Source organism: Molothrus aeneus, chromosome 3, assembly GCF_037042795.1.
Source record: "Molothrus aeneus isolate 106 chromosome 3, BPBGC_Maene_1.0, whole genome shotgun sequence".
Classification (NCBI taxonomy): Eukaryota; Metazoa; Chordata; class Aves; order Passeriformes; family Icteridae; genus Molothrus; species Molothrus aeneus.
This window is the reverse complement of record NC_089648.1, coordinates 102,000,081-102,025,420: the sequence shown is the minus strand read 5'-3', so window position 1 is coordinate 102,025,420 and position 25,340 is coordinate 102,000,081. Positions and strand designations below refer to the sequence as shown.

The 25,340-nt window shown below is 36.0% G+C and overlaps 1 protein-coding gene across 1 annotated transcript; it reads right to left on the bottom strand.

Moving 5' to 3' along the window:
* Positions 1 to 7,312: 7,312 nt before the first annotated feature.
* On the bottom strand, positions 7,313 to 25,037 carry MANEA (mannosidase endo-alpha). Its single transcript, XM_066547499.1, has 5 exons — positions 24,976 to 25,037; positions 19,392 to 19,984; positions 15,938 to 16,047; positions 13,564 to 13,640; positions 7,313 to 12,318 (listed from the first exon to the last, which is right to left on the bottom strand). The coding sequence occupies exons 2-5, from the start codon at positions 19,939 to 19,941 to the stop codon at positions 11,682 to 11,684; spliced, it is 1,374 nt and encodes a 457-aa protein (XP_066403596.1). The 5' UTR covers positions 19,942 to 19,984; positions 24,976 to 25,037; the 3' UTR covers positions 7,313 to 11,681.
* Positions 25,038 to 25,340: the final 303 nt, after the last annotated feature.

Here is a 25,340-nt window from a genome sequence, read left to right as displayed (position 1 = left end):
GAAACACCTTACATCAGGAACACAGGTTACAGCCAAGTAATGAGAAATTTCAGCATCTCATAGGCATGATATACTAAGTACTGATTACATGCATTACACAAAGGCGGCTTTACAGTGAAACATCACCCTTTCTCTAATGCTACTTTGTACTGAGTATATGCATTTCACACTGAGACATCACCCTTTCTCTAATCCTCTCTCAGCTCTCCCTCCAAATCCAAACATTGCTTCAGGAAAAGCTGGTAGAGGTGTGGAACAATATTTGTACAACCTTCTTGTTTTGACTGTCTTGGACAATTCAATTAAATATTACTGATGATGCACTTAAACAGAAATAAATACAGTTTATTTCTGGAATAGGTTATACTTGTGTATGGAATATTTATTTGCCTTTTTGCTGATTTTCAATTTTTAATCATGTGCAATGTCACATTATTTTGAGAGGTTCTGCTAAACTAAATTTATTCCCTTCTCTCAATTCTATTAAATAAAAAATACTAAGAGAGCTCGTGAAACATTTTATTTGTTAGAAAAAAATCAGTATGTTTTGCCTGTGAAATTATGTTAACTAAGGTGCCCAAATATTTTTAATGGTCCATGTGTTGTCTGAACGCCTATATAGCTCCTGTAATTTATATTATGGGTACTCTTGCTTATTTGGATAAAAAGTTATAGACTAGCTATGCTTTTAAAAATTATTGCTATATAAATTAATGGGGAAAAGAGAATATAAATAATTTAGCCAAAATATTCTAAATTATTACACAAAAATATAATAAATAAATGGAGTATTAGTAAAACATTATGTAAAATAATGCTCTAGGTATGGCATGATTTTGTAATTAATACTGCTGGCATGCCACTTAACAAGGGCAATTTAATGCAATATATCTATGTTAAGTCCTAAATAAATTGCTGAGATTTGTACAGACTATAGTTTGAGACATTAATTGAAGAAACAAATTAACAAATTCCAGAAGAAATGAATTAACATATAATTGCCAGAAGAAATGAATTAACAAATAAAAATGTTATTGCTGTCACCCTAGGAATGGTGTTGGAGCATTTGTTCTTGATCACAGCTGCCTTTCAGTTTGCACTGGCTTCTAGTCCTGTTCTGTACCTTCCTGGCCTAAGTCAGCTATGCAGTCATTGGTGGTGCTGGCCCCATTCTGCCTGAGGGCACCTGCAGGAACTGTTTCGGAAGTGGATATAAGAGCACCTAGCTGCCTTTTTGGAGGGGTCTCAGGCCTTTCTCCTCTTGCACCCTTGGACCAGCAAAGAACTGGCATGTCCTGGGAGCTCTGGAGTTGCTGAATTTGCACAGTTGTTGGTGCTGCTGAAGTCTGGTTGTTCCCCTGCACACCACTCACCCTGGGCATGTGCAACAGCTCAGCCCTGCACACACACATTGCAGTTGGTGCTTCTGGGGTTCACAACTGTTTTCTTGCTCCTCTGCTGAGCAGCCATTAGCCCAATGCTTTCTGTTGTTATTCTATTTCTCTAGAGTCCCATACTGCTGTTGTTATCAGATTTCTAAAGTCCATACCTCCTTGGTGTGTTCTCATGGCTGCAGATCTTCACAGCACAGACTCCTTCTTCTGCATGCTGTTCTCTCCCAGTTCAGGGCTCCTCCAAGGCGCTCCCTAACTGGCTAACCCACCCCCTTTTATCCTAGTCATCTTCATTGGTCACAGCTGCAGCCCAATTAAGGACAACTGGGACCTCTGGGGAAAAGCCTCTATACAGATATTTAAATACGTTTCCTCTACTATAGCTTTCAACAGGTGACCAAGTTATTGCTTGTATAAAATTCCATTGCTTCATGAATGTGCCATGTACACTTTATTGTTATAAAGCCACAGCTGTGCTGTGCAGGTGCAGTGGACTTATCATATGGAACAAGACAACCTGCAGTATGCAGTTCTCTCCTCTGTGAGACTGGGAGATTAAAAAATGAGCCACAGCTCCAGATTAAGTTCCATATGGACTCAGTAACAAAACCTGCAGAGCTTGTAAACCCTTCCAAACTATTTCAATCCATTTCAAACAAAAGAGAACTGAAGCACTTGGCTATCATTAGAAGGTGAATAAAGGGCTCTAAGGGATGCAAAGAATAAAAAGCATCTCTACACCTACATAAAATGCCTGTGGGAATAACTACCTATGTGTGCATAAAGCAACTCTATAGTTACAAATTAAAAACTCATTAATTTAAGAGCTCTATGAGGAAATCGACTCTGGTTATCCCACATACAACCAATGAATGCTTACAGTTTGGAAAAGAGAGCAGTGTGCTAGGGATGTCTAAAAACACAGTACCCAACAACCAAGCCATTCATAACCTAAGCTAGGAAAGAAGAAACACACTTGAAACTGCAAGAAAGGTTCATACAAACTGCTCTTATACTTGTGCAATAGTTCTGACAGTAACGAGCAATCCACAGTGATTCATCCATTTAGCAATTTGAGCAAGAAAGCATAAAAGGAAATGGAAGTCACAGAAAATCATGTTCTTTCCAAAGTCTGTCAACCGCAAACTTCTAAGGAGGTTTTCCCAGTTTTTATCATGCTTTTTCTTTACTTTCCATGGCACAAGTCTAGCCTGAACCCAGCTAACTCTGGATTCCTGAGTGTGTGCACTCAATAAGCTGCCCAACTATTGTTATTTTCATGAAAGGAACATCTCGATAGGTAGTAGCAGTACCTCTTGCTATATTTGCTGTTCTTTCATTTTTCTGACAGTTTATGTTGCAACATTATCCTGCTCTCTTGACTCTGCTTCCTTAGATCCTTGCCAGCCACGCTCTGACAGACTTTCTGAATTTCACTGTGCAATTTCTTTTCTGTAATATATTTATCTGATTTTCCATCTTGTGAGCAAGTCTTGCTCATGCAACAAATGCCATTTGAGGACGTGGGAAGGATTCATGCTCAGAATTTTGCTCTTACTGGCAGGTTAATATCTATTCAGAAATTTAAAACTGGCAAACAATACTTTGGTCTTAAGATACAGTTAAAGGTCATTTTTCATCTTGCACTTGAAACTGGATTTGTCAGTCAGCAAAGTGTTAAGAGTACAACCTCATACTTTACATATTGGACACACAGGATTTAGTTTTGTGGATAAACGCCTGGATGCCATGTTGCAGTTCAGCGCTGAGGTTACACTCCATGCCACTCCACTGCTGAATGCCCTTTTTCTACCAAAGAAAGATATTGAGTTATTCTCAAAAATCTTCTCTTTCACTCCACCAGTCCCTCGCTTTTGCTTCTCACTGAATCAATCTTAGCTATTACAAAAATTAGAAAATCTTAAATGAGGGGTAACTGTGAAGTAAGCAGGAGGCAGCAAGTGTGGGAGCTGGCACAGGGCAGTGAGATAGGAATGCAGCTGCAGGAAGAATAGCTGTCATAAACCCTGTGAATTATAGGAGAAGAGCATGAGCGAGAAAAATAAGAAAAAGGGAAGTTCTTCAGTCACCCCAAAGAGTTGCTGCAGTTCTAGAGGAAGAGATTCTGGGAACCTTTTCCTGACATAATCTGCACATGCAATTTTCAGTGTTCCCTGGGGACCTCAGAGTCCCTCATTTCTTTCTTGTCTAAGGGAACTGCAATATTTACATGTCATCCTCTCAGCAGCCCAGATGGCATAATTATAATATCTGATGATAAAAAATTCTTCTGATAATATCTTTTTTTCTCCTGCTTTAGAGAAAAAATGGTATTGGTTAGGACACCAATTCTTGTGCAGCTGAATCTAAAGCTAAGCTTTAACTGCTTTACTTAGAAACCTCCAGGAGAAAGCTCTGTGAGATTTTAGCTTCTGAAGATAGCTTGTTTTAGCAGCATCTAGATAAGCATGTGACAGTGACAGGATATCCTCTGTGCTTTGCACACAAATTGTTGTAAGCAACTGTCTTTGCCTGAAAAACCAACTTTTGACAACTGAATAAATCAGACAGCCAGATCATAATAGAGATGGAATATTACTTCTGTTTTACACACTGGGAACTAAAGCAATTGCCTGAGGCCAGCAAGTTACTGTAACATAGCTGGGAACTGAATCTTACATCTCGAGTTTCGTGCAAATAATAAAAAAAAAAAATAAAATTACCCTTCTTCTAAGAATCTCACCCAAAGATATTACATAGATATTTTTCTGCATCTGTGGTGCAATAAAATATGCACCTGTGAAGATGGAGAGAGAGAGAGAAGGGCTTATGGGAAACATTTATGAATAGCATAACATTTCTAATGTCATGATTTGGGGTTAATAATAAAAAACCCCAGCATTTCAGAACTACACTCAAAATTTTCCACCTATCTTACACTAACATATCTCTGGTAGAATTAGATTAACATTACATATTGACATTATTGACACTGTATGTTCAATTTATGTTTGTTCTCATTTAAAATGCTTTTTAGCTGTTGCTGTCATGTCTTATGTACACAGCATGTTAAGTATTCTTATCACCCATTTTCTGGCTTGTCTATTATTTTAATAGATATTGGTCAATCTTTTTAGGGCCTAAACCAAAGCTCAAATCAAAAATAAGCCCTAATATTCTGTACATGCTACAGGTTAAAATTTTATGAAATCTCACCTAAATAAAATACTGAGTGTGTAGGATTGAGCACATGAATTCTGTATCATAAGACATTCGTACCTTGTAGGTTTCAAGCACTGGCAGAAAAAAAAGGAACAATACCCCCATATTTTGCATTCTCTGCTTGTTCACTTTCTTGTCATAAGTTTCCATTGAAGGCTGAATACTGGCAAAGGAAAAAAAATTTATAATCATGGTAAGTATTAAAAATTTGCAAGCTAGGTCCAAGAGGTTTTTTATATATTTTAAATAAACTTAGAATTTTAAATTTTTATGTACTTTTTCATCAATATAGACTTGGCACAGAAATATACTTGAGATTCCAAATTACAAAAAGAGATCTAAGTACCTGTGAACATAGAATCATATCATTTGGAAAAAATGTAGTGGACAACATGAATATAATTGAAAAGAGCAAATTTTTTCAGTATCATGAATTGTTTACGTATTTGCTGAACAGATTTGGTTGTACAATATTTAGTAGTATATAACTGTGGAGAAAGTTTTTTTAAGCATTACATTTTCAGAGAGATAAAAGTATGAGCTGATCTACATAAAATTATCAACAATCCCTTTGTATCTCCCCTGTACTCCTATGTATACATTTTTGAGATGCATCTATGGGATGTGCAATCTCTCTTTCCTTCCTGATACAAAAAAAAGAATCAATATAGATCCCCATAATGAACACAGAAGTATTTTAACTCAGGAGAACACACTCGTTGAATAATAAGTTCTAAAATTGATAGCCTAATCATTAGGTTTTGTAGATTAATTCAAAAAGCCTTTGGATGAATAAGAAATACAGTTGAAAACATTCCACTTTAAAAATTAACTACTTCACAACACATGAATAGTCTCACATTGTGTAATGTTGTTTTCCAGTGAAGACCTAATATATTTCTACTCCCACTGAACTAATTTAATCCAGTTTCTCACCTCAGATGTAGCTGAAGATTGTTTAAGAGGTGTTTTATTTCACACTAAAATCTTCTAGAATTCATTCCATAGTCCCTTACCTAGATTTATCCTAAGTGGTAACTAGCAGTGAGCAGCCAAAAAAGTTTTGACATAATGATTAAAGAATTTATTTACTCTTTTCATGAATTAGGGTTAATCACAGGCCAATTTGCAGAATTGTGCAAATTATGGAAAAAAGAATGAAACTTAATTTTATCACGAAATAAAGTTGCAGGTGAAATTCAATATATAAAAATTAATGGGTATATAGCAAAAAGGAGTCATTAACTTGTACAAAGCTTCCCACTGCTAGACTGAAACTTGTGGGGTTATAAACAAATTTCATATCTATCTAATTACAGTCTTCTGTGCTGGATCCTCTGGAAGCCCTATCATCAACATTCTGGTTCTCTCCTTCTTTACATCTATAATCTATATTCAAAGGCCTCTGATGCCACAGAGTCTCTCTGCTAAACTCCAAAACTTGCTGCAATCAAACTGATTATCTGTAGCACCAGGCTGAAGAAGCTACACAGAGGTAGCCTGGAGTTTTCTGCAATATGTGGGGTCTACATTCCTCCCTTCCATACAGCTTATCTTTTTCAATGTCATGTTACTGCAATGGAGTTTTAAAATTTTTCCTTTGTAATTGTTCTACAATGTTTTAATTTAAAAAACACCTGTACAAATATGTGCAAAAAATTCCAAGTGAATTAGTAGATCAGGAAGTTGGTCAGCCAAAGGCTGGACCTAAACAGCAAAGCATATGTACTTTTAGTATGCTAAGAGTACAACTAATACAATTTATCATTTATGTTTTCAGAGGGTATTTTGTTTTTTGAATAGGTTCTTCAGTCACCTGGAATAAAATCGGAGTACTCATCAAGAATCATATATATGAGACAAAATAAGGATTGCAGAGCTGTTCACAAAGCCAATGGCTGGCTACTTCTTTCTCCCTTGAAAAATCCTAGTATTATTTCTCATTGATTAACATTGCTTCCTGAGATTAATGCCTTCTTTAGAAGCCCCCTGTAGTTCTTCTTTAGAACTAAAGGAGAACTAAACTTCTTCTTTTAGAACTAAAGAAGAATACCCTTTAAAAAGAAGTATTCACTGTTATTAAAGTATTTTGAATAGTGGCAGTGGTATTATGTAATACTGTATTATTGAAAAACAGATACCATATTTAAAATCATACTTCTCAAACTTTAACTGGCTACCTGATCTTAATGAACAAGCAATCTCAGCTATATGATAAAAGTATTTTCTACCATAGTATATTAGAATTTTCCAAGAAACTTCCATTAAAATCGCAACAAACCAAAATTCTAATTTTCACTAGTATTCTAAAAATTAACTGAAATTATGGCTGGTTCTTTGTTTGTTGAATCACATTGCAGTTTGAAAAATTAGTCTTGAGAGATCCTGCTGTGTTTCTATAGCAATGACTTCAAGTTACAAAACCAACTCTGAAGACAGGATCCAGTTGTCAGACACACAATGTTCACTGAAATCACCTACCACTGTGTTGGTTCTATGGAGAGCTAGCACACATACATAGCAATAGAAAAATAAACATTAACTTTCAAAACTTGCATTATGAAAAGACTTCACTATCACACATTCCTTTAAAAGTCACAATTTTGGGCATATATTTATATTTCATGAAAACATTCATAAACAAAAAGGTCTTTTGTAAATATCACAGGGAATTAAAACCATTGCTTACTTAGAAGTAGCAGAATCCAGTTTGTAATTTTATTACAGTGACATTATATTTTAAAAATCATGACTTCAGGTATATGCACATATAGAAACAGACACATAAACATTTTTTAATTTTATGTAAGCAAATTCATATCTGTCACAGCCATGTAGGGTATTAAAAGAAAGGTATTTTTTATTTGTGTGCAATTCATATGAAGACACACTATCCATTCACAACAAGTTCACCTATACAATATGAAATTCATATCAGGCTTTTCTGCCATGCTACTAATCTTGTAGATTCTCCTTACGGAATATTCCAACTATGAAATCTTAGAAATACAGTCACTTTAGAAATTTATAGAACATTTAACATGCTAGTCAAAAGTAAAAGATAAAAAGAAACAAAACATTGACACAAAATCTTAATGACACAGAAAGATGAAGACAAGTACTTGAAGGACTGGGAGAGAGATTTTCATCTTATATTCAGTGGCAAATAATTTGTATATAAATTCTTTATTTCTTCTTTTTATGTTCATGAGATTCAGAAAAAAAAGAGCCCTAAATCACAGTAAGTCCTCATCCATGCGCCCAGAGAGCTGAAAACACTCCTGAGAGATATTTTCAACTGAATCTAAGAACCAAGTGTGAAATGTCTTAATTCAAACTATGCAGAGAATATACATATCAAATTTCATAACAAAAATGTTTTCACTGAAGAACCTTCTGCTTCAACAACTTCTTAAGAGATAAATCATTGGCACCTCAAAAGAAATGCACTAGACAAATACGATGAACATCAGTGCAAAACTATATTCACAATAATCTACAGCTTGCCACAAAAATCATAACAGCATCAGCACATGTTTGCCCACAAAGTTCAGTACAAGATTATAGATCTGACAGACATGCACTACTACACAAGATTTAATACACATTATTTCAGAGTTGATGCACTAAACTTCAGTTCTGAGACAGCTCACAGAACTAGAACAATTTACTTGATCATAATTCACAGAAGCAGAAATGAACCTATAGATTTTCTTTTAAAAATATGTTCTCCTTTTACCACAAGGACTTGCTCCTTGACTAGAAACCATTTACCCCCTGGCAATACTCAGTCAGAAGTATGTGATTGATTACTTCAGGTATTTCTATATTTGCAGAGGCTTAACATGGCACAATCTCTTTTAAAACTTCCCATATCACTTTAAGTACTATGAAATAATGAATCAAATGCATTTAACCAGTGTAAAAATATTAAAAACAATCATTACAGTATTTTATTCCAGTTGGCCAAGATGTAAAACTCGTGGGACACCAAAGTTAAATGGGATCTAGATATTCCTTAAATCTATTTCAAATCTCCAAATCATTACAAATGTTCTTCCCTGCCTTTCAATTTTGGTTCCACACTGGAGTCCCCTTTTTTCCCTACTGTAATCTTAAAGCTTGGAGTAACCATGTTCTTAAATACATTCACTTTTCTTCTCCCTTGCCCCTTTTAACTGTGCCCTTGTAACCATCTTATTCCTTTGCATTTGTACAAATCCTTTCCCACATATCTATTTTTACTTAAATTTCAAGTATCATGACTGCAGCAACAGTCCATAAGCAAAACTCTCCACTCCCTATGACAAGAAGCAGCACATAGATTTGCTTCAAGTACAGAGAAAGTATTAGTCAGGCAGGTGGGGTAGCTCTAGTAGCTGCTGTTCCATCAGCTTTTCTTAGGATCATCAAATTAAATTCTCAACTCTGAAATATTATGTGAGGTTGCATATTTATGTTTTAAATCACATCAAGCACATAAAAATACAGTAAATGTTCAGGGGTGATGAATTTCTAGGCACTTAATTTTCATTCTTTTCTAGAGAAATTCTGTAAATTCTTCTGAAGGTCCCATTAGACATCAGTGTGCCATGGCCCAAACCACTTCATGGCAATGGTTAAATGATACCTTTACAACAATTCCAGAATTCTTTCAGAGTAATGGAGATCCATTACACTGTTACCATAAACTGCATTTTAAACAAGATAGATCACCTCAGTGGTACAATACTATACAACAGATTTCAAATATTTCTATACACAGCAACAAAGGAGTGACTTTCAGTCACAGAGAAAATAAACTGCCACTAGGAGAAAGTAAGGGCTGAAAGGTGAGTGCAAAGTTGTCAAGACCAGTAAAGTGCTCAGAAAACTACAGTGAGAAAAGACCAGTGGATGACAAAAGTTTAACCAAAGGGAAAACAAAGATACTTGTCCTTTCAAAGGTTTGATTTCAGAAGATTTTTTAATAACATATACAAACACTTAATTGTTCCATCACATTTAAAATAAATGTAAGGACTCTGGGCTGCAAAAGCGTAAATATACCACAAATTATAAAAATTAGCTATGCATAGCTATTTAAGGGATTTATAGTAAAATAATTAATATCAAAAATAAGTAAAATAAAAAAGGAAGTAGTTAACTTGGAAGTGGTAAAAGTCTAACAAGTGCTTTTTACGTCTCAGACACTATTTTTTGACTGTGGTCATACCTATGTCCATTTACCCACCTGAGTAGAGCAAAACAAAATAAGCATTAGTAAACACTTCTTTCAGAGGCATTTCAGACTGTGCAGAAATGCAATAGGAAAATGAAAAAAAAATATGAAGAGAGATTAATAAGTCTCCAGTAACTCTAGAGGCACATTTCAACATGCCAGGTTATATATCTGCCATCCAATTTCTATATTTTTTCAAGCAGCTGAGGGCATTAGATGACACCTCATCACTTGAACAAGCACAAAGGAACGACAAAAAAAATAAGAGATATATAAACAAACCTTTTTCATACCAGAAGACTAGAAATTTATAGTGGTAACAGGTTTACATTTATTTGGAATGAAAAAGTTTTCTGGAAAAAAATATAGTTTGGTTTCTGCTTTAACAGAAGTCCTCACATTCACCTTACCACTTAAAAGACAGATTACAGTGAGGTCTGAGTAATTTTCATGAGTTCTGTTGACATCAATGGAATTCTAGCTGTTACTAGTGGTCACAACAGTCTGAGCATATGAACTAAAACACAGGATCAGAACCTCATATGCCGATTAAAAAAATAAAATAACTAAGAAAGAATCCACTTTGCTAGGATTAAACATTTGCTGCAAATGAACAAAACACTGCAATTTCTACAATTCCAAAGTTTACAGCTTTGTTATGAAATCCTATGAAAATCCCAAAAAAATGTATTCCTAGGAGGTATGTCTGTGTGTGACTGAACCTTTCAAACGTCATAAAAAATGCCAGTTAAGATGAGATTCCTAGGAATGAAAATACTCATTTCCAGCCACACCACAGTCTTACAGGTGGCATTGGTAGGGTCATTATCTGAATAACAGCAAGATTTTAGTATTTACAATTTTGAATCCTGGAAGAACTAAACTGACTAGATGAAAAAGAGAAATTAAACAAATGGGTAGCTGCTCTCATTGCTACCAAACTAGGTTGCTCCTAAATCAGAAACAAAAAAAGTATTTCCAACAATTGAGTTATTGTAGGATGAGTAAGATATTTGGTTTAGAAACTAGACATTGTATGCAGTCAATTAGTAGAAAATAAGCAACAATGGAAATTCTAATTATTTTTTTGTACGTTTAGGGTTTTTTTCCCCCTCAAAAATATTTTCCACTGTAATTGAAGCTTTTTTTTTTAATTCAAAGTAAGAGAGAAAAAAAAAAGGTTCCCAGTCAGTATCCATTAATCTGAAAAAGTCTATGTCATGTACCAAACAGAAAAAATGTAAGTAAACTAGAAATCTTTCACAGTTCTTTGGAACTTTCTTTCCAATACTTTTTTTTCCAAACACAACACAGTGGTGTTACATCACGCATAACTCTTCAGTGCTTTTGCCACAAGCTAGTCATATGTCAAGAACTCCATATGCAAAGCATCAAAAAGTGTAAATGTAGATTATACCACACACTACAGACATGCATCCTGCAAGAAGCTATAAGGATTTAGATTACAGCATCAGTTTGATTAGAAACACAACTACAGGAATAAAGGAAGGAAGAAACTGTGCCAGTTTTCTGTTATACTTTGGTCATGTAGCGTTATCCCATGCAGATGTTCTGAAAACTCAGCATGCAAGTTACAAAGTTAAAAAAGAAAACCCCACAAATGAACAACAAACAGCTTTCTCTGAATATTTTTGAACTAAAATATCCAGTAAGACAGAATTGCCAATATTCTCAGAATCTTTTAACTTTTCAAAATTAAAATTCAGTAGTAGTGCATATACATTCAAAAGATACAATAAAGACATTTAATAACAGATTCTTCAGCTCTCAATTTCTTTCTCAATACAGTCAATGCATCAGGAAACAACTGCAGCTGGGACAACTCACATAAGCCACTGTTCTTGTTCTTTTCTGTACTTCTCAGACCACTTCTGAGTAAGCTCAAGGTAAACATTTGGTTTATGGGGTTTATAATCAAGGTAAACCACCTGTCCAGTCCGTTTAGGGACAGCTTTTTCAATCTGAGTTCCCTCGTGCCATTCATTAAAAGATGTAATGGAGATAATTTCTGGTCGCACCAGAAGGGCTGCGCTGAAGGCGGTCTCATAGTACTTCCCATTGACGCGGTTCCGGGTGTTGTGGTTGTTCCAAGGTCGGATGCTGGTATCAATATAGCCTGGCCCCACACTTGGAATAAACATTAAGTTGTTACTATCACAAAAGGCTTTTAAACTTGCCCAATTATGATGAGATGAGCCGTAGGAGAAGCCATTGGTGGCAAAATACGTGTACATTCCATCAAAACCACTTCTGTGAATGTCATGCTTATGTCTTTCTTCTACAAGAAGTGCAATGAATAATGCATCATAGGGAGTATTTCGAATACTCTGGGATCCAGACACAGTTAAGAGATTTGCCCATATTTCAGGAATTGTTACATAAGAGTCATAAACATAAAACATAGGAAGAAGTCTGCCTGTGCTGGTCTTATGTCTGTAAAAGGCTGGATGGCTTCCGTATCTATAAAGCAAACAAGTATCATTAAGACAAGACTTGCCATTTGGAAAATACTGTTGTACAATCTGAGCTGAAGACTTTTCCAAAAAATTAATTTAAAAAGACAGGACATGGACTTTGAAACACAGCACATCATAACCACCTTCAATCCAGTGTTTGCTGAAGTATCAAACAATGACTCTTCAAAAAACCTTTAAACTACTACAGATTAGTAACTGTCCTCAGTTTGGCAGGGACAGAGTTAATCTTCTTAGCAGCTGGTCCAGTGCTGTGTGTTTTTTTTAGACTGAGCATGAGAATGAAATTGATAACACACTGATGTCTTTTCTGCTGCTAAGCAGTGCTTACCCTAAGTCAAGGACTTCTCAGTGTCTCCTGCTCTGCCAGTGAGGAGCTGCACAAAAAGTTGGGAGGAAGGAAGGCCAGGACAGCTGACCTGAGCTGGCCACACTTCAGAATGTCATGCCCATATATAAACTGAGGGAGCTACCTGGAAGGGGACTGAACGTTGCCCAGGGCTAGGCCAGGTACCGCTCTGTAGGTGATGAGCAATTCATCTTGGGTTCTGTTACTCTCTCTCCTTCTTCTTTCCATTATCATTCTTAATAATACTACTTGCATACTATTTTGTTTCAATCATAAAATTGCTCTTATTTCAACCCACAAAGTTTTATATTTTCCCTGTGTTTCACTTCCCCGCTGCTGGGGGATGAGAGGGGAAGTAAGGGGCAGCTGGTGGTACCTAGTTGCTGTCTGGGGTTAAACTGTGACAGTAACTTAGTGTCAAACTGTGTCAAACTATCAGTTTCCTCTGAAGGGCAATTCTTTAATTCCGTATGAAATAAAGACAGTCTAAGCAGCACTGATAAGCAAAACAAGTAGCTGTACAGAATTTGTGAAGATGAATTAAAATCATTAGAAGTCAACACAAAGTTTTATCTGCTAGTTTGTCATTATCAAAATGTACATTTTATTTAATTTAAAGATCATGTTGCTAATCTGAAGCATCTGAAGTATGACTTATGATATTAAAGAATGTTGAAAGCAATTTAAATTTGAGAATCTATGTAAAATTCACACTTCAGTATTTAAAAAAACCCCTGATTTTTGCAGCACTGAAATATAAACAAAGTTCTTTTCAGTCTCAGCAGACATTCTTATATATTTTTACAAACTTTAGTTCATATACCAAAGTCCCCTAAGCCAGCAGGTAAGAAACCCCAAGGACCTCATTCTGAAAAAACTCACTTGTCAATGATGTACTTGACATTGTGGTACATGCTGCGATCATCTCTGTCTTTGTAAGGTTCGATATGAAAAGTGACCTGAAAGATGAAAAGGTAACAGCAACACAAACATAAAGCACTACTGAGTACCTGGGCACTGGCTATTAGATGAAGCAAGTACTAGTCAAAAATATAATTCCTTACAGACCAAACATTTCATCAGTCTATACTAAGAATAATCCAACCCTAGTACAACTCCTGCACTACTGACATTAGAAACTTCCAAGTCCAGAAGTTTGGTATGAAATACTTAGGTTTTTTCCATTAAAACAGAACACTGCTTTTATTTACCCTAGACTACAGCAAGTGGTAATCATGCTTCTGAAAAATTTAAAAGCTACAAAACTTAAAACTTAAAATAAAATATTATCTATTTGAAAGTCAAAGAACTGATAAAATAACAAAACATTTTAATATTTCTAACAAATGTATCAAAAATCTGCTAAAGATAATGCTCCAAGGATAGTTTTCAGTGAAAATACATTTTAAGATATGCAAAATGAAAACTTTAATTTAAAATTTTATAGATTTATCAACAGCAACAAGCTCTTGGAACTAAATCTAATATAATGTACTGCTATTGCTCTGAATGTCAGCCTTGGAGCTTATGGAATTCATTAACCAGTATGTGTGAATTCCAATGTAAAAATGAATTTGTTTTCAAATAGACAATCATGGAAGAATACATTACATTAATCAAAGCAACAACTTTTTCAGAAGCAATTTTAGAGCAGAATGTATTTAATAAAGTCTTTGACAACTCCGCAACAGTAAAAAATTTCCATTGCAGAGCCAATCTCCCTCTCTATTAAGTAGAAACTATAGAAAAATAGCGTTAGACTAAATCACTGAGTGACAGTAGAGGCTGAAAAGCATTTTCCTTTCATCTTTCATTTCCAACTATGAAAACCAGGCAAATCAAAAGGGCATATCTTGTCCCAGACTTCTATTTAGCAGACATAACAGAAATGTATTTTGTATATTGGCTTTCGTCTACTGAGACCCCTAACTTATTGTAAGAACTTCCTAGAGCAAGAATGCTTAAAAACATTACAGTGAAGGTAGCACTTCCTGCAATATCTATACTGAATATCCATATTTCAGTAATTCTTCCAAGTGGTAACAGCAGCTTCATTCATACTGCCATCATTAGCACACTATTACACACTACTGTACTTTCCTTAGTAGCTTGTTTCATTTGGCCTTGACTCCTTTGAGACTTGAATGCTAACAAGTTTTTTAGGTGAGAGCAAACTCTATTAGATGGTCAGAAGATATTGGGGAAGGATAACACCTTTTTCGGTCTTAAAAAATATTTATTATTAGATAGGGTGTAACCTATACCATATAATGCAAATCACACAGTATTTTTAACAGTTTTAAAATGGCATCTGTATGTGTTTTAATCATCCTATTTTCCTCCTGCTTGCTAAGGAATCTACAGTTACCCCCTGTGACAGGAAATTTCACTAAGAATCTGCAACTTGTGTTACCAACTAAAACCAGAGCAGATGAACAGGCTGTGTTTTCAGTACACAGTACAGACAGCACACTCCAGTGATGAAACATATGCAGCTACTTAAAAACTCAAATTTATTACTTGGGAGAGATTAAAATGAAATACATATTTTCATTATGACAAAAGGGAAATACAAGTTTTATTCTAAAAATAAACAAAACCAAACCACAATTTAAGATTCTACTGATCAATTAATGTAATCTTTAACTGACTTGATATTTCACCTATTTTAAGAAGTCAGTAACTTAGCCCTTCTATCCTGTCATGCCCTGAAGTAACCCTAAAGCCTGAGCAGCATCTCTCTGACCTTACAGTCCAAGGCAAGTGTTTCTGGTACCTTCTGGAATAAAGACATTTATTCAAACTAGATATTCCAAGTCTGTCTTTATTCCTCATAGATGCTCACTCCTGACCTCTATGATCAGGTGCTAGAAAGTTATGAAACAATGCAAAATGAAGATAAGTCCTTCTCCTTTCTCAAAGGTTCTTAGTTTAAAGCTCACTGTATTGCACAGTATTTTGGAATATGCAATACTTCCCTCAACTTCCAAGACTCACTGGAAAACAACATAATGTCTTATTTTAAAACCTGTTTTCTGAAAAGAAATTAGAAAAGAATAAAAATCCACAGCACTATGCCTTAGATTCTGCAAGCTAAAGCAGATTACAATATTTATTCTGCTTATAAGGGAATATTACTCAGGTCCTACCAAAGTTCAGTGCAATTCAAAGGCTTGCATAACCAAAAAGAAGTGCAGTATAATAGCAAAGTTTACCTTCCCAATTGTCCTATCATGTGTATCTAGAAATACTTTACCTTTAGGTTATATTTGTGTGCATAGTCCAAAACAACTGGCACCAAATCATCAGTTGGCTCTCCATTTTCATCAGCCATACCTGGTGGGTACCATGAAAGCACTATTACACCTGAAAATACAAAACTTGAGTTTTAAATCATATTGTTTAACATGTTACAGGTATACTGTAACATTGTCATGAGTTACAATTATTGATGTGAAACCCACATAAAATAAATCAAAATCTCAAATTACTTTTTAATCAGTTACAAAATCTCAGTATTCTCAGAGTGGATTTTAACTCCTCTCTTTATAGGACTGCAAAACAAACAGTGGTTAGATCATTTGTCAAGGGAACAAATCTGTACTCAGTGTCCTAAGCCTAACACTTAAGAGCTGTTCCCTCCCACTTTTCAGCACAGCATTCCAACCTTTAGGTTGGACAAGAGGAAAAGAGTGCTCCCCTCTAAGGCACTATAGCTGTGCCATGATACGGGCGGAGAATATCAGGATACATGGGTTATAGAACAGTCAAGAGATGAGAGCTGTGCATATGACGAAGGAGATTCTTATCTTATGGAACTTTATTCCCCATCTTATTTCTTCATTGTACCTCTGGCTCAAATACAAAACAACCATTTATTACTAGAAGCAGTGACTTCAATCCCACAACCTTCTTTCTTGCTGGTACAGTTACTATGGTGTAATCCATCCTTCCAAGCATGTGAAATTAGTTTTTAAATTTATTATCTTCAAAAATGCTTGAGTAACTCTCAATAATTTAAGGATGTTACCAATGCTGTGGAGAAAAAAGACAACAAATAACATGTCTTCACACTGTAAATTTTTCTGATGCTCTCCAAGAAAGCAAAAGAACACACTCTTCAGAAAAGCAAAACCTTTTCCTTCTAAAATAAAATGCTGTCAAATAAACAGATTGGATCTTTTAGATGCACAACTGGAAACAAAAAGAAGCTAAGTCTGAAAGAAATAGATGAAATACTGATGTAGTAATATTTCCCTAGCAATACTATTTAGAACATACAGAAGAATAAGTCAATGTGGTTCTTTTTAACTAGGTAATGATTTAAGTAAATGAATAAATTCACTGAGCTAGGGAAGTATATATTCTAAATTCCACCTACTTTACAAACACTATAACATTTCTGACCATCAATTTCCAACAAACTATTCCAAAATTAGGAAAAAGAAACCAGAAATTGCAGTGAATATACAATCACACAACATCCAAACCAGAAATTTGTGCTCATCACACACAGAAGGGAGCTTAACCACCCTTAGGCATATTATCTCTGCATTTCATCAAAAAGAAAATCACAAATAACAGGTAATCACAAGAGACAGTTTGCCCAAGGAAAGCAAAATGCAATATTTTACTGCATTTTCTCATATTATCTTTTATTTCACACAAAAGGACTAAATGCAAACGAGTAAGGTGTAAAGGACAAGCAGAACAGCAACAAATCTGGATATTTGGAATACATCTGACAAGACCCTCTTTTATACCTTTAGGTAATATGCAAAAGTTCAGGAGACAGAATTTTTGATCGAGGAACCTAAATTCACATTTGCATTGGCCTTTTTCTGAGAAAGACTACTACACATTTTCTTTCCTGTGCTTAAAAAATAAAGTTATGTACCACTTAAAAAGTCAAAAAAAGGATGGACTTGATACCAAAAACAATGTCATAAATGTTTAAAACCAGAATAGTCACTAAAAAAATCTCGACTATCACAAACAGGCTGGTGCAAAAAAATAAATTTCCCTAAGCAATCTCATTAATAAAGTTTACTGTATTAATCTGTAAAATATTATAAAATTATTACATAAGAATTGTAAAATATAAGAAGAATACAGGGAAGCACTGCATGAGACTTCTGTTGCCCCAATCTCTTATACGCCTTCAATCATTAGACAATATTTGCTGAAAGAACCACTTACATTTCTCTTTTTTCATAAGATCCTTGATAAAGCTTCAAAACTGGCTAGGAAAAATGATTATGTGACTGTAAAATACAGTCATGGATGAGACACTGGGTAAGAGAGAAAAAGGAGAAACTGTGAACAGTCAGCCTCACAGTAAGCAGAAAATTAACAAAGTATAATTCTTAAAAAAAATAATTTGATGGTTTATGTTAGTCAAATCTAGATGGAAGAGGCCAAATTCAACTGTACTTAAATCCTTAAGTCAGAATAACAGCAGGAAAAAAGTGACTCTTTATAAATATCAGTTATGTTACAAAGAGTGTCACAGAAGTCTGAACAACTCATTTACATTGCTGAGTTTTAAAATGAAAACTAACTGAAGATACTAAAAAAATTATTATCCAAAGCCTTTTTCCTAGTAATTGGCACCTTTTTCACCAGCAGTTCAACTTTTTTAGACATCTGTATTATGAGGATGAGAAACATCACATATTCTTCTAAAGTGCAAGTGCCCCCTTGCCTTCATCCCACTATCATAAATTATTTTGTTCTAGATAAGACTAAAACAGCACTTACTGGCAACTTGTATCTGAGATTTCTCTGCAACAGTCCTGTTACTCCTGTTGATGGAGTTATATTACTGAAGAGGGTGAGAAATTCCCTATGTTTGTATTAACACTTGTATAAAATAAAGGTTAGGTTAAAACCCACAAGATGACAACAACCAAGAAGTAAACACTACACAACTAAACAACACTAATCAAAATATAACAATTAAACCTTAATGATTAGGTGAATGAAGGAGATTCAATACAAGGTCATTAGCAGTATCAATCAATAATGTTAGGAGTTTTGGTCATGTTGTTCCAACTACTTTTACAGAAGCTGCTCAGAGTTTAGTATTAGCCTATATGACTGCTTATTTCAAAGAAGATTAACATAAAAAGGACCATAAAGCCCAACAACAAGGAACGACATTAAAAAAAAATTGAATATTCTTATGTATACAGTTCACCTTATTTAGAAAAAGGGAACATCAATTTGTACTGAAAGAAGATACTTTTGGACAGTAATGAATTAATACATAACTGTTATTGCACACACACAGCATTCAGAGAAAAAAAACCTACTCATATTTGAACAAGGTGCCCCTTAACCATATTTATGTGATTTACTGAAACCTGTTCTTTAAACTGAAGCAATTATCTCCAAAAATAAAATACACAGACAATATATTCCAGTCCAGGTTTCTGTTTTTTCATTTATGTTATCCGTGTTTAGCAGTAAGTCATGAAAAACATGTACCTGAAGTATTACAAATACCATTCTTACATTTCTGTGCTGTTACACCCATCAGACACAGCCCTGAAGATGTAGGGGTTAAAACTCAAGAGATATAAAGACATTTCCTAGTTTCAGACATTTCCTGAATTACACAGAAAAACAGAAGGATAGCTCAGTTGCCCTCATGCACAGATGTAAGGCTGGATAAATGAACAACATGCTGAAACGTTAACATTCATTACCAGTTGAAGCTGTACGCATTTGCTTCATGTGGGCTTCTATGACAGTAGGGTCTTTGGAACTGTAAGATCCAAGTTCTGGGTAAAAGTTGGCCCCAATGTCCTCAGGAGGATTATGCCTTCCCTTTGGATAATTGTTAGCAATTTTGGGATCCCAATGTGGCAAAAGTGGATGATTCCAGTGAATATATTTACCATCAAACTGTGGATTCCCATACCAAGTATAGTAGAATATGTGAAAGTTATAATTAGGAGAAGAAAGCTCCTCTTCCAGCTTTTTTACTGAAGACATAGATGCTTTCATAGTATTGACAGCAATACTATGCAAATTACTGACACGTGTTACAGTATCTCCTTGAGCCCTATTTAGCAAGTTCTGCTTACTGTCTAAGAGCACTGTCCGTTGCTGAAGCTCTGGCAACAAACCAAGTCCAAATGGATCCCCAAAGCCAGCTCTGTCAGGTCTCAGAGTCTTCAAAGCCATCATTATGGAGCAAATAAACAAAATAAAAAGCAACAAAATGATGCATGTTCTTCTGCGAAATCTTGCCATGATGTCATAGTTCAGAATCCCAACAGAAGGACTTTGGCCGGAACTGATAAAAAGACAAACATTTTCAAGTCAGATTTCTTATTACCTAATATTCAGCAGTATGAAATGCTTCATAAAATCTCTACATAATAAAAATAACAAGAGACAAATGTGATGCATTCACTGACCACAGAACTAACAGACTTTGTGGAGGGTGGGGTACACAAACAAAATCCCATTTCTTTCTTTGAGAACATGTGTCACATTCTCAGGTTCTAACACCAAGGACTCATGTATTTTATAAAGTATTTTACTTTTGAACTTAAGTTTTATCCTCACCCAGATAAATCCCATTAATTGGAAACATTACATTATTTCAGAACTTTTATGTTTTGCAAGTGCTATTCAGGTAGAATTAATAAAGAAAACAGAAGAAAAAAGCAGAACCCGTGAAAGGAGAATAACATAGCAGAACAAGAGTAAAAAACAAAATGGGGTATGACAGAACTATATATAGTTCTGTCAGCTTTTACTCAGAATGCAGGTTTCATTTACTAACCTATTTAGTGGCTTGAAATCAAGCACTTTGTGTTCTGTCAACCAGTATATTAACAAAATACTCAAAACTAAATAACAAAAAAAACCCTAAAACCACTAAATAACAAAAACTAAATTTGAAACCACGATGCTTTACAACTTTACAGATCTAAAATTTTAATTTTTTTTCTGAATCACGAAGCAGAAAACAGTATAGCATTAAGGATGAAGCTCAAGCAGAAAGCCTCAGGTTAGCTGCTGGCAGCCAGTTAGTACAATGTCACAGCTGCCTGACACCTCATGTAGTGTTCCAGGGCTCAATTCAAAACAAGACCAATGGTACTCAGCAAGATTTGAACCATGAAACTAGGGGGAAGAAAATCAGCATAATGGAAGGCCTGATTATTTTATTTATAACTTAAATTCCTGTACGACATTATCACAAGAGAACCAGAGAAAAGGATTAACAAAATTTAGGTTACCACAGAATTATGGGGAAAAAGATTATGCATAAAACTGACAACACTAAACTGGAAAATCTAAGAATAAATTTCTGATCCAAGGGTCATTATACATAGTATAGTTGTGATATGTATTTCTGTCACTGACCTCCAAATTTTAAAATCTTATTTTAATTTACTGAGATATACACAGGTAGTTTTAAAATACTTGTAAATTATTTGACCTTAGTTTCCTGCCAATGTTATAGTGCATTAACATAGAGCTCAGTTGTCACAATATGATGCTTACTACTGTTATGATAATTTTAGATAAGCAATTTTAGAATATGTTTTTTAACAATACAGCCTGAATTGGATTAGCACTATAACACTTCCATTTCCAATATTAATCCATTCATCCTACTGTCTGTTATAACTTCTGGGATTTGTTTGGTTTTCACAGTAAGGTCACTCATTTACTTTAAGAGCAAAACCCAGTTAACATTTAAAAAACAAACAACAAAATCCCAATGCACTTTTACCTTGTTAGAGAGTGAACTCAGTTGAATCAGTTGAATGAGAATCTCAGCACTAAAGCCAACAAAGAACAGATGGAATAAGGCAAGACTATGAAAATGATGTTGTTCATTTTGCCCAACTGGATTCTGAAACCATATGTTTGGCTACTGTCAGGGAAAACGATTTTCCAGCATACATGCTTACAGGATTTTATATCGCTTTACATCAAATTACAGGGTTCTTTTTCTATGGCTAACAATCCATTCCCATGATTTTAGAATTCTGTCAGAGATTGTTTAGAGTACAGAATATCTTACTTTAATAAGAAATTAATTTTAAATACACTCAAACTGCTCCTGCTATTTTTCATTACCTTTTCAGTCTTTTTCCTAGTATATTATGCTACCTCTAACTGGTAATTTAACTCAATTTTCAGATTAGATAAACTGAAGTTTTCTGAAGGGTTAGGATTTTTTTTAAAGGAAACAATATTATTCATCTGACTAATGTATTAATATATTCCATTTAATTTAAATTAAATGCCACTGATCTTCATTAAACAACATACAGGACTGACAGAGATAAACTACACCTGCAATTATTATTTTATCTCTTCTGTGAAAAAGAAATCATGATTGCAACGTCACAAGGTTTTGCAATGTTCACAAGGTTTGTCATTTGGGTTTTCCTATTTCATATCAAAGAAGCTGTTCCTATTTATTATTAGTTGACACATCAGCTACCCCATTCCTCCTGTTTAGATCATGACTTCACTACCATTAAGTCATTCATCTGAAGTGTCAGGAATTATCTTGGTGCTCAACGTTATTATTTCAACAAGTATTTCTTTATATGGAATGTGCACCATTGAAGTATACTAAAAAATGAGCAGCATGCCCACTAGCACTTGACTAGCACTGAGACAGACCTTGGTCGACCATATCATATTATGAACTTCTGCTTGCTTATAGAGAGGCTCAGCATCAAAGTGCAAAATTTCTAGAACAAGTAAGTGATATCTATGGTAAAGGGGACACATCAGCCTCAATGATGATAACATAATTCAGACTTGGCATAGACACTTATACTGTACAAGCTGCATCAAAGGGCTACAGGTTGGCAGTGCTTCATGTGTCATTTAATCTTGTTCTGATCTACTTTTCAGAGACAGTGACAGATAAACTACCCTCATCAGTGCTAGTGCCACAGCAGAATGGCAATACTGGGGAAAGAGACTGAGCAAACATGCCTGTGAAACAGCTATATGAAGTTATGCCTATCCTTGGAAGTGGAAAACCCTTAAAAATGCATTTCTGATTCAACAGTCATTAGACAAAGCATAGCTGTGTTTTTGCATTTGTCGTGGACATTGAAATTTTAGAGTGACTGAAGTACACGTCACTCCTATAGACTTAGCAAGTATTTTGCCTTGGACTTTTGGCCGCACTTGGTTCTAACAGCAATTGACTTTCTTGGTAGGAAAAAGTCAGGCTGAGTAACTTCAGCTTTATGAAGGTTAAGATCCTACATGCAGTTACCCTGACTCTTTGGATTTAAATTTCCTGTTTGTTGACACATATAGGCGTACCAGACAAAAATGTAAGCAGTTTGGGCTCTTTCTCTTGCCTGCTCAGTAAATTTTAAAAGAAGAAAAAAAACATTTGTAACAGGTCAGAATTTCTCCTTTAATGAATACAGACAGTAGTTTCCTTTATAACATGAGAAAAATATGAAGCTTCACTGGAAAAAGTTAAAACCTGTACTTCCTTAACACCTAGTTCTCAAAAAAACCCAAAACATCTGACACAGATGTTTTACTTTTTAGTTTGTAAGCAACTATACAGAATTAAAAGCACAAAATACATGTAAGTCTATCCCATTGTTCCACACACTTAATTGAATGTCTTACCTGATGTGATTTTTTTTTCTCCCTCACTACAGTTTATTATACCCTTAAGTTATGTGCAGGGAAACCTTCTGTTAGTCCTTTCCACTATATGAAGAAAAAAGCACACAGATGTACAGATGATGAGCTTTTCTTCCCCTGGCATGCTTCCTCAAAAAAGAATGTTTCTTTAGTCAGAGAAGAAAAAGCAATTAAAAAAAAAAGTGGTTGAAAGGGATGACAGTGCTTGATTACTCAAGATAATTTTGGTTAGGCAACTCAAGTTTCAGTGCCCTGCCCAGTGGGTTGCTTTTTCAGTTTTACAAATTCCAAAAGAAAAATACACTATGCAAAGAAATTAGTTTAAGATAAAACAGATTTATCTAGTTTAGCAAGAATCAGCAAATACTATAATTTATTTGCTCTGACGTTCCTTAACCATAACAAATGGAAATGCAATACAGGGGAGAGCTCTGAAAATCTGATTTTATTGACCGAGGGTAAGGTCATCCAGAAGCCAATGAGGCTGGTAGGCATGGATGGGATCAAAGTTTCTCAGCTAACTTATCTAACTTAGTTTCTACTAAGTTTTCCCAGCTCAAAGAAACTGAAAGCTCTGAAGTGATAGATGCGCTCTAGATCTAGGCCTTAAAGCCCTGATTCTGGAGCTACAGTGCAGATGTGCACCTAAAAACATTAATTCAGTTTCCAAGTGATTGACCAGGCGAGGACTGGTAAAAGTGTTAAAAGCACCATATTTACACAGCACATTCTGATCTGGAGATCACAAAGAGTAAAAAGCAACAGAAGCTGACTATATGCGTGGTAACCTTGTGAGCATTTCTAGTATTAAAATGAACCAGGAAACTTCTCAAATACTCTCTGTATATGAAAAGTCTTTTTCTAAAGCCTTTTTTAAAAAATAGCTTGAAAATCATTAAAGATGTAAGAAAACATGAGGTATAACATGCATGCACTTCACAACTGTGTTACATGATAAAATGGTACCTTTTTAAACACTTCCAATAATATAAGATTTCTTTTTGGTCTACCCAATTTAAAAAAAAGGTATTTTAAATCTGACAAGCAGAAAACAGAAATTGTGATTTGAACTTCAGCAGTAGCAACAAAACACAATCCTTCTGGATTCTTTGCTGTAAAAGTGGTAAGACAGCCTCCAGCATTTCCAGTATTTGCCTTCAACATGCCAGCCTTCTCCTGCTTCGGAAGGACATGGGAGCACACAGCTAACTTTGGGCGGCTGCAGGCCACGAGAAGAAGGCGACCTTTAGCCGGGGCTCAGCGGGAGCTCCCCGGGGCACTTCAGAGCCAGGCTGCCTGACAAGAGTTGAAGGCAAGGGCTGGGACAGCCCCAGCTCGCTGCGCTGCTCCCATCCCCTGAGCAAGGCACCGAGTTCCGAGCGCTCACACTTCTCTCCCACTCTGCGGAACCAAGAGCCAGCCCTCGCCACCGGAGGAGCACCAGCCGCGGGCGGGAGGCGCGGCGAGCCTTCCACACGAGGGAGGAGGGAAGGCGCCGCCCGGGGGCCGCCGCGGCCCCTCTGACGGGGGGGGGCGGGCGCCGTGCCCTCCTCTCCCGGCCTCTCCCGGCCCGAGGAGCCCTTCCCCAGTGCCCGGGGCCGGCCGGGGCTCGGGGCCGGCGCCGTTACTCACCCGCGGGAGGCAGGGCCGCTGCCGCCGGGCGCGCGCGCGCGGGGGGTGCCCCTGCGGGAGCCGCGCGGGCCGGGCCGGGGCGGCGGCGCGTGCGCCAGCCGGGGCGCATGCGCTGGGCGGGCGGCGGCGGCGGCGGCCGGGCCCCGTTATCCAGAGGGGAGAGCGGCGCCGTGCTCCCGCCTTTTCCGCTGGGAGCCGGGCACTGGCGGGTGGTGGAAGAACAGGGCCTCCGCTGGGCTTTCACACTGTGTTTGCTTGTGGTTTTTTTTTTGGTTTTTTTTGTTTTTTTTTTTTTTTTTGGTTTTTTTTTTTTTTTTTTTTTTTTGTTTTACTTGGAAGGCCTAAAAGTCTTTAAATTCTTTAAA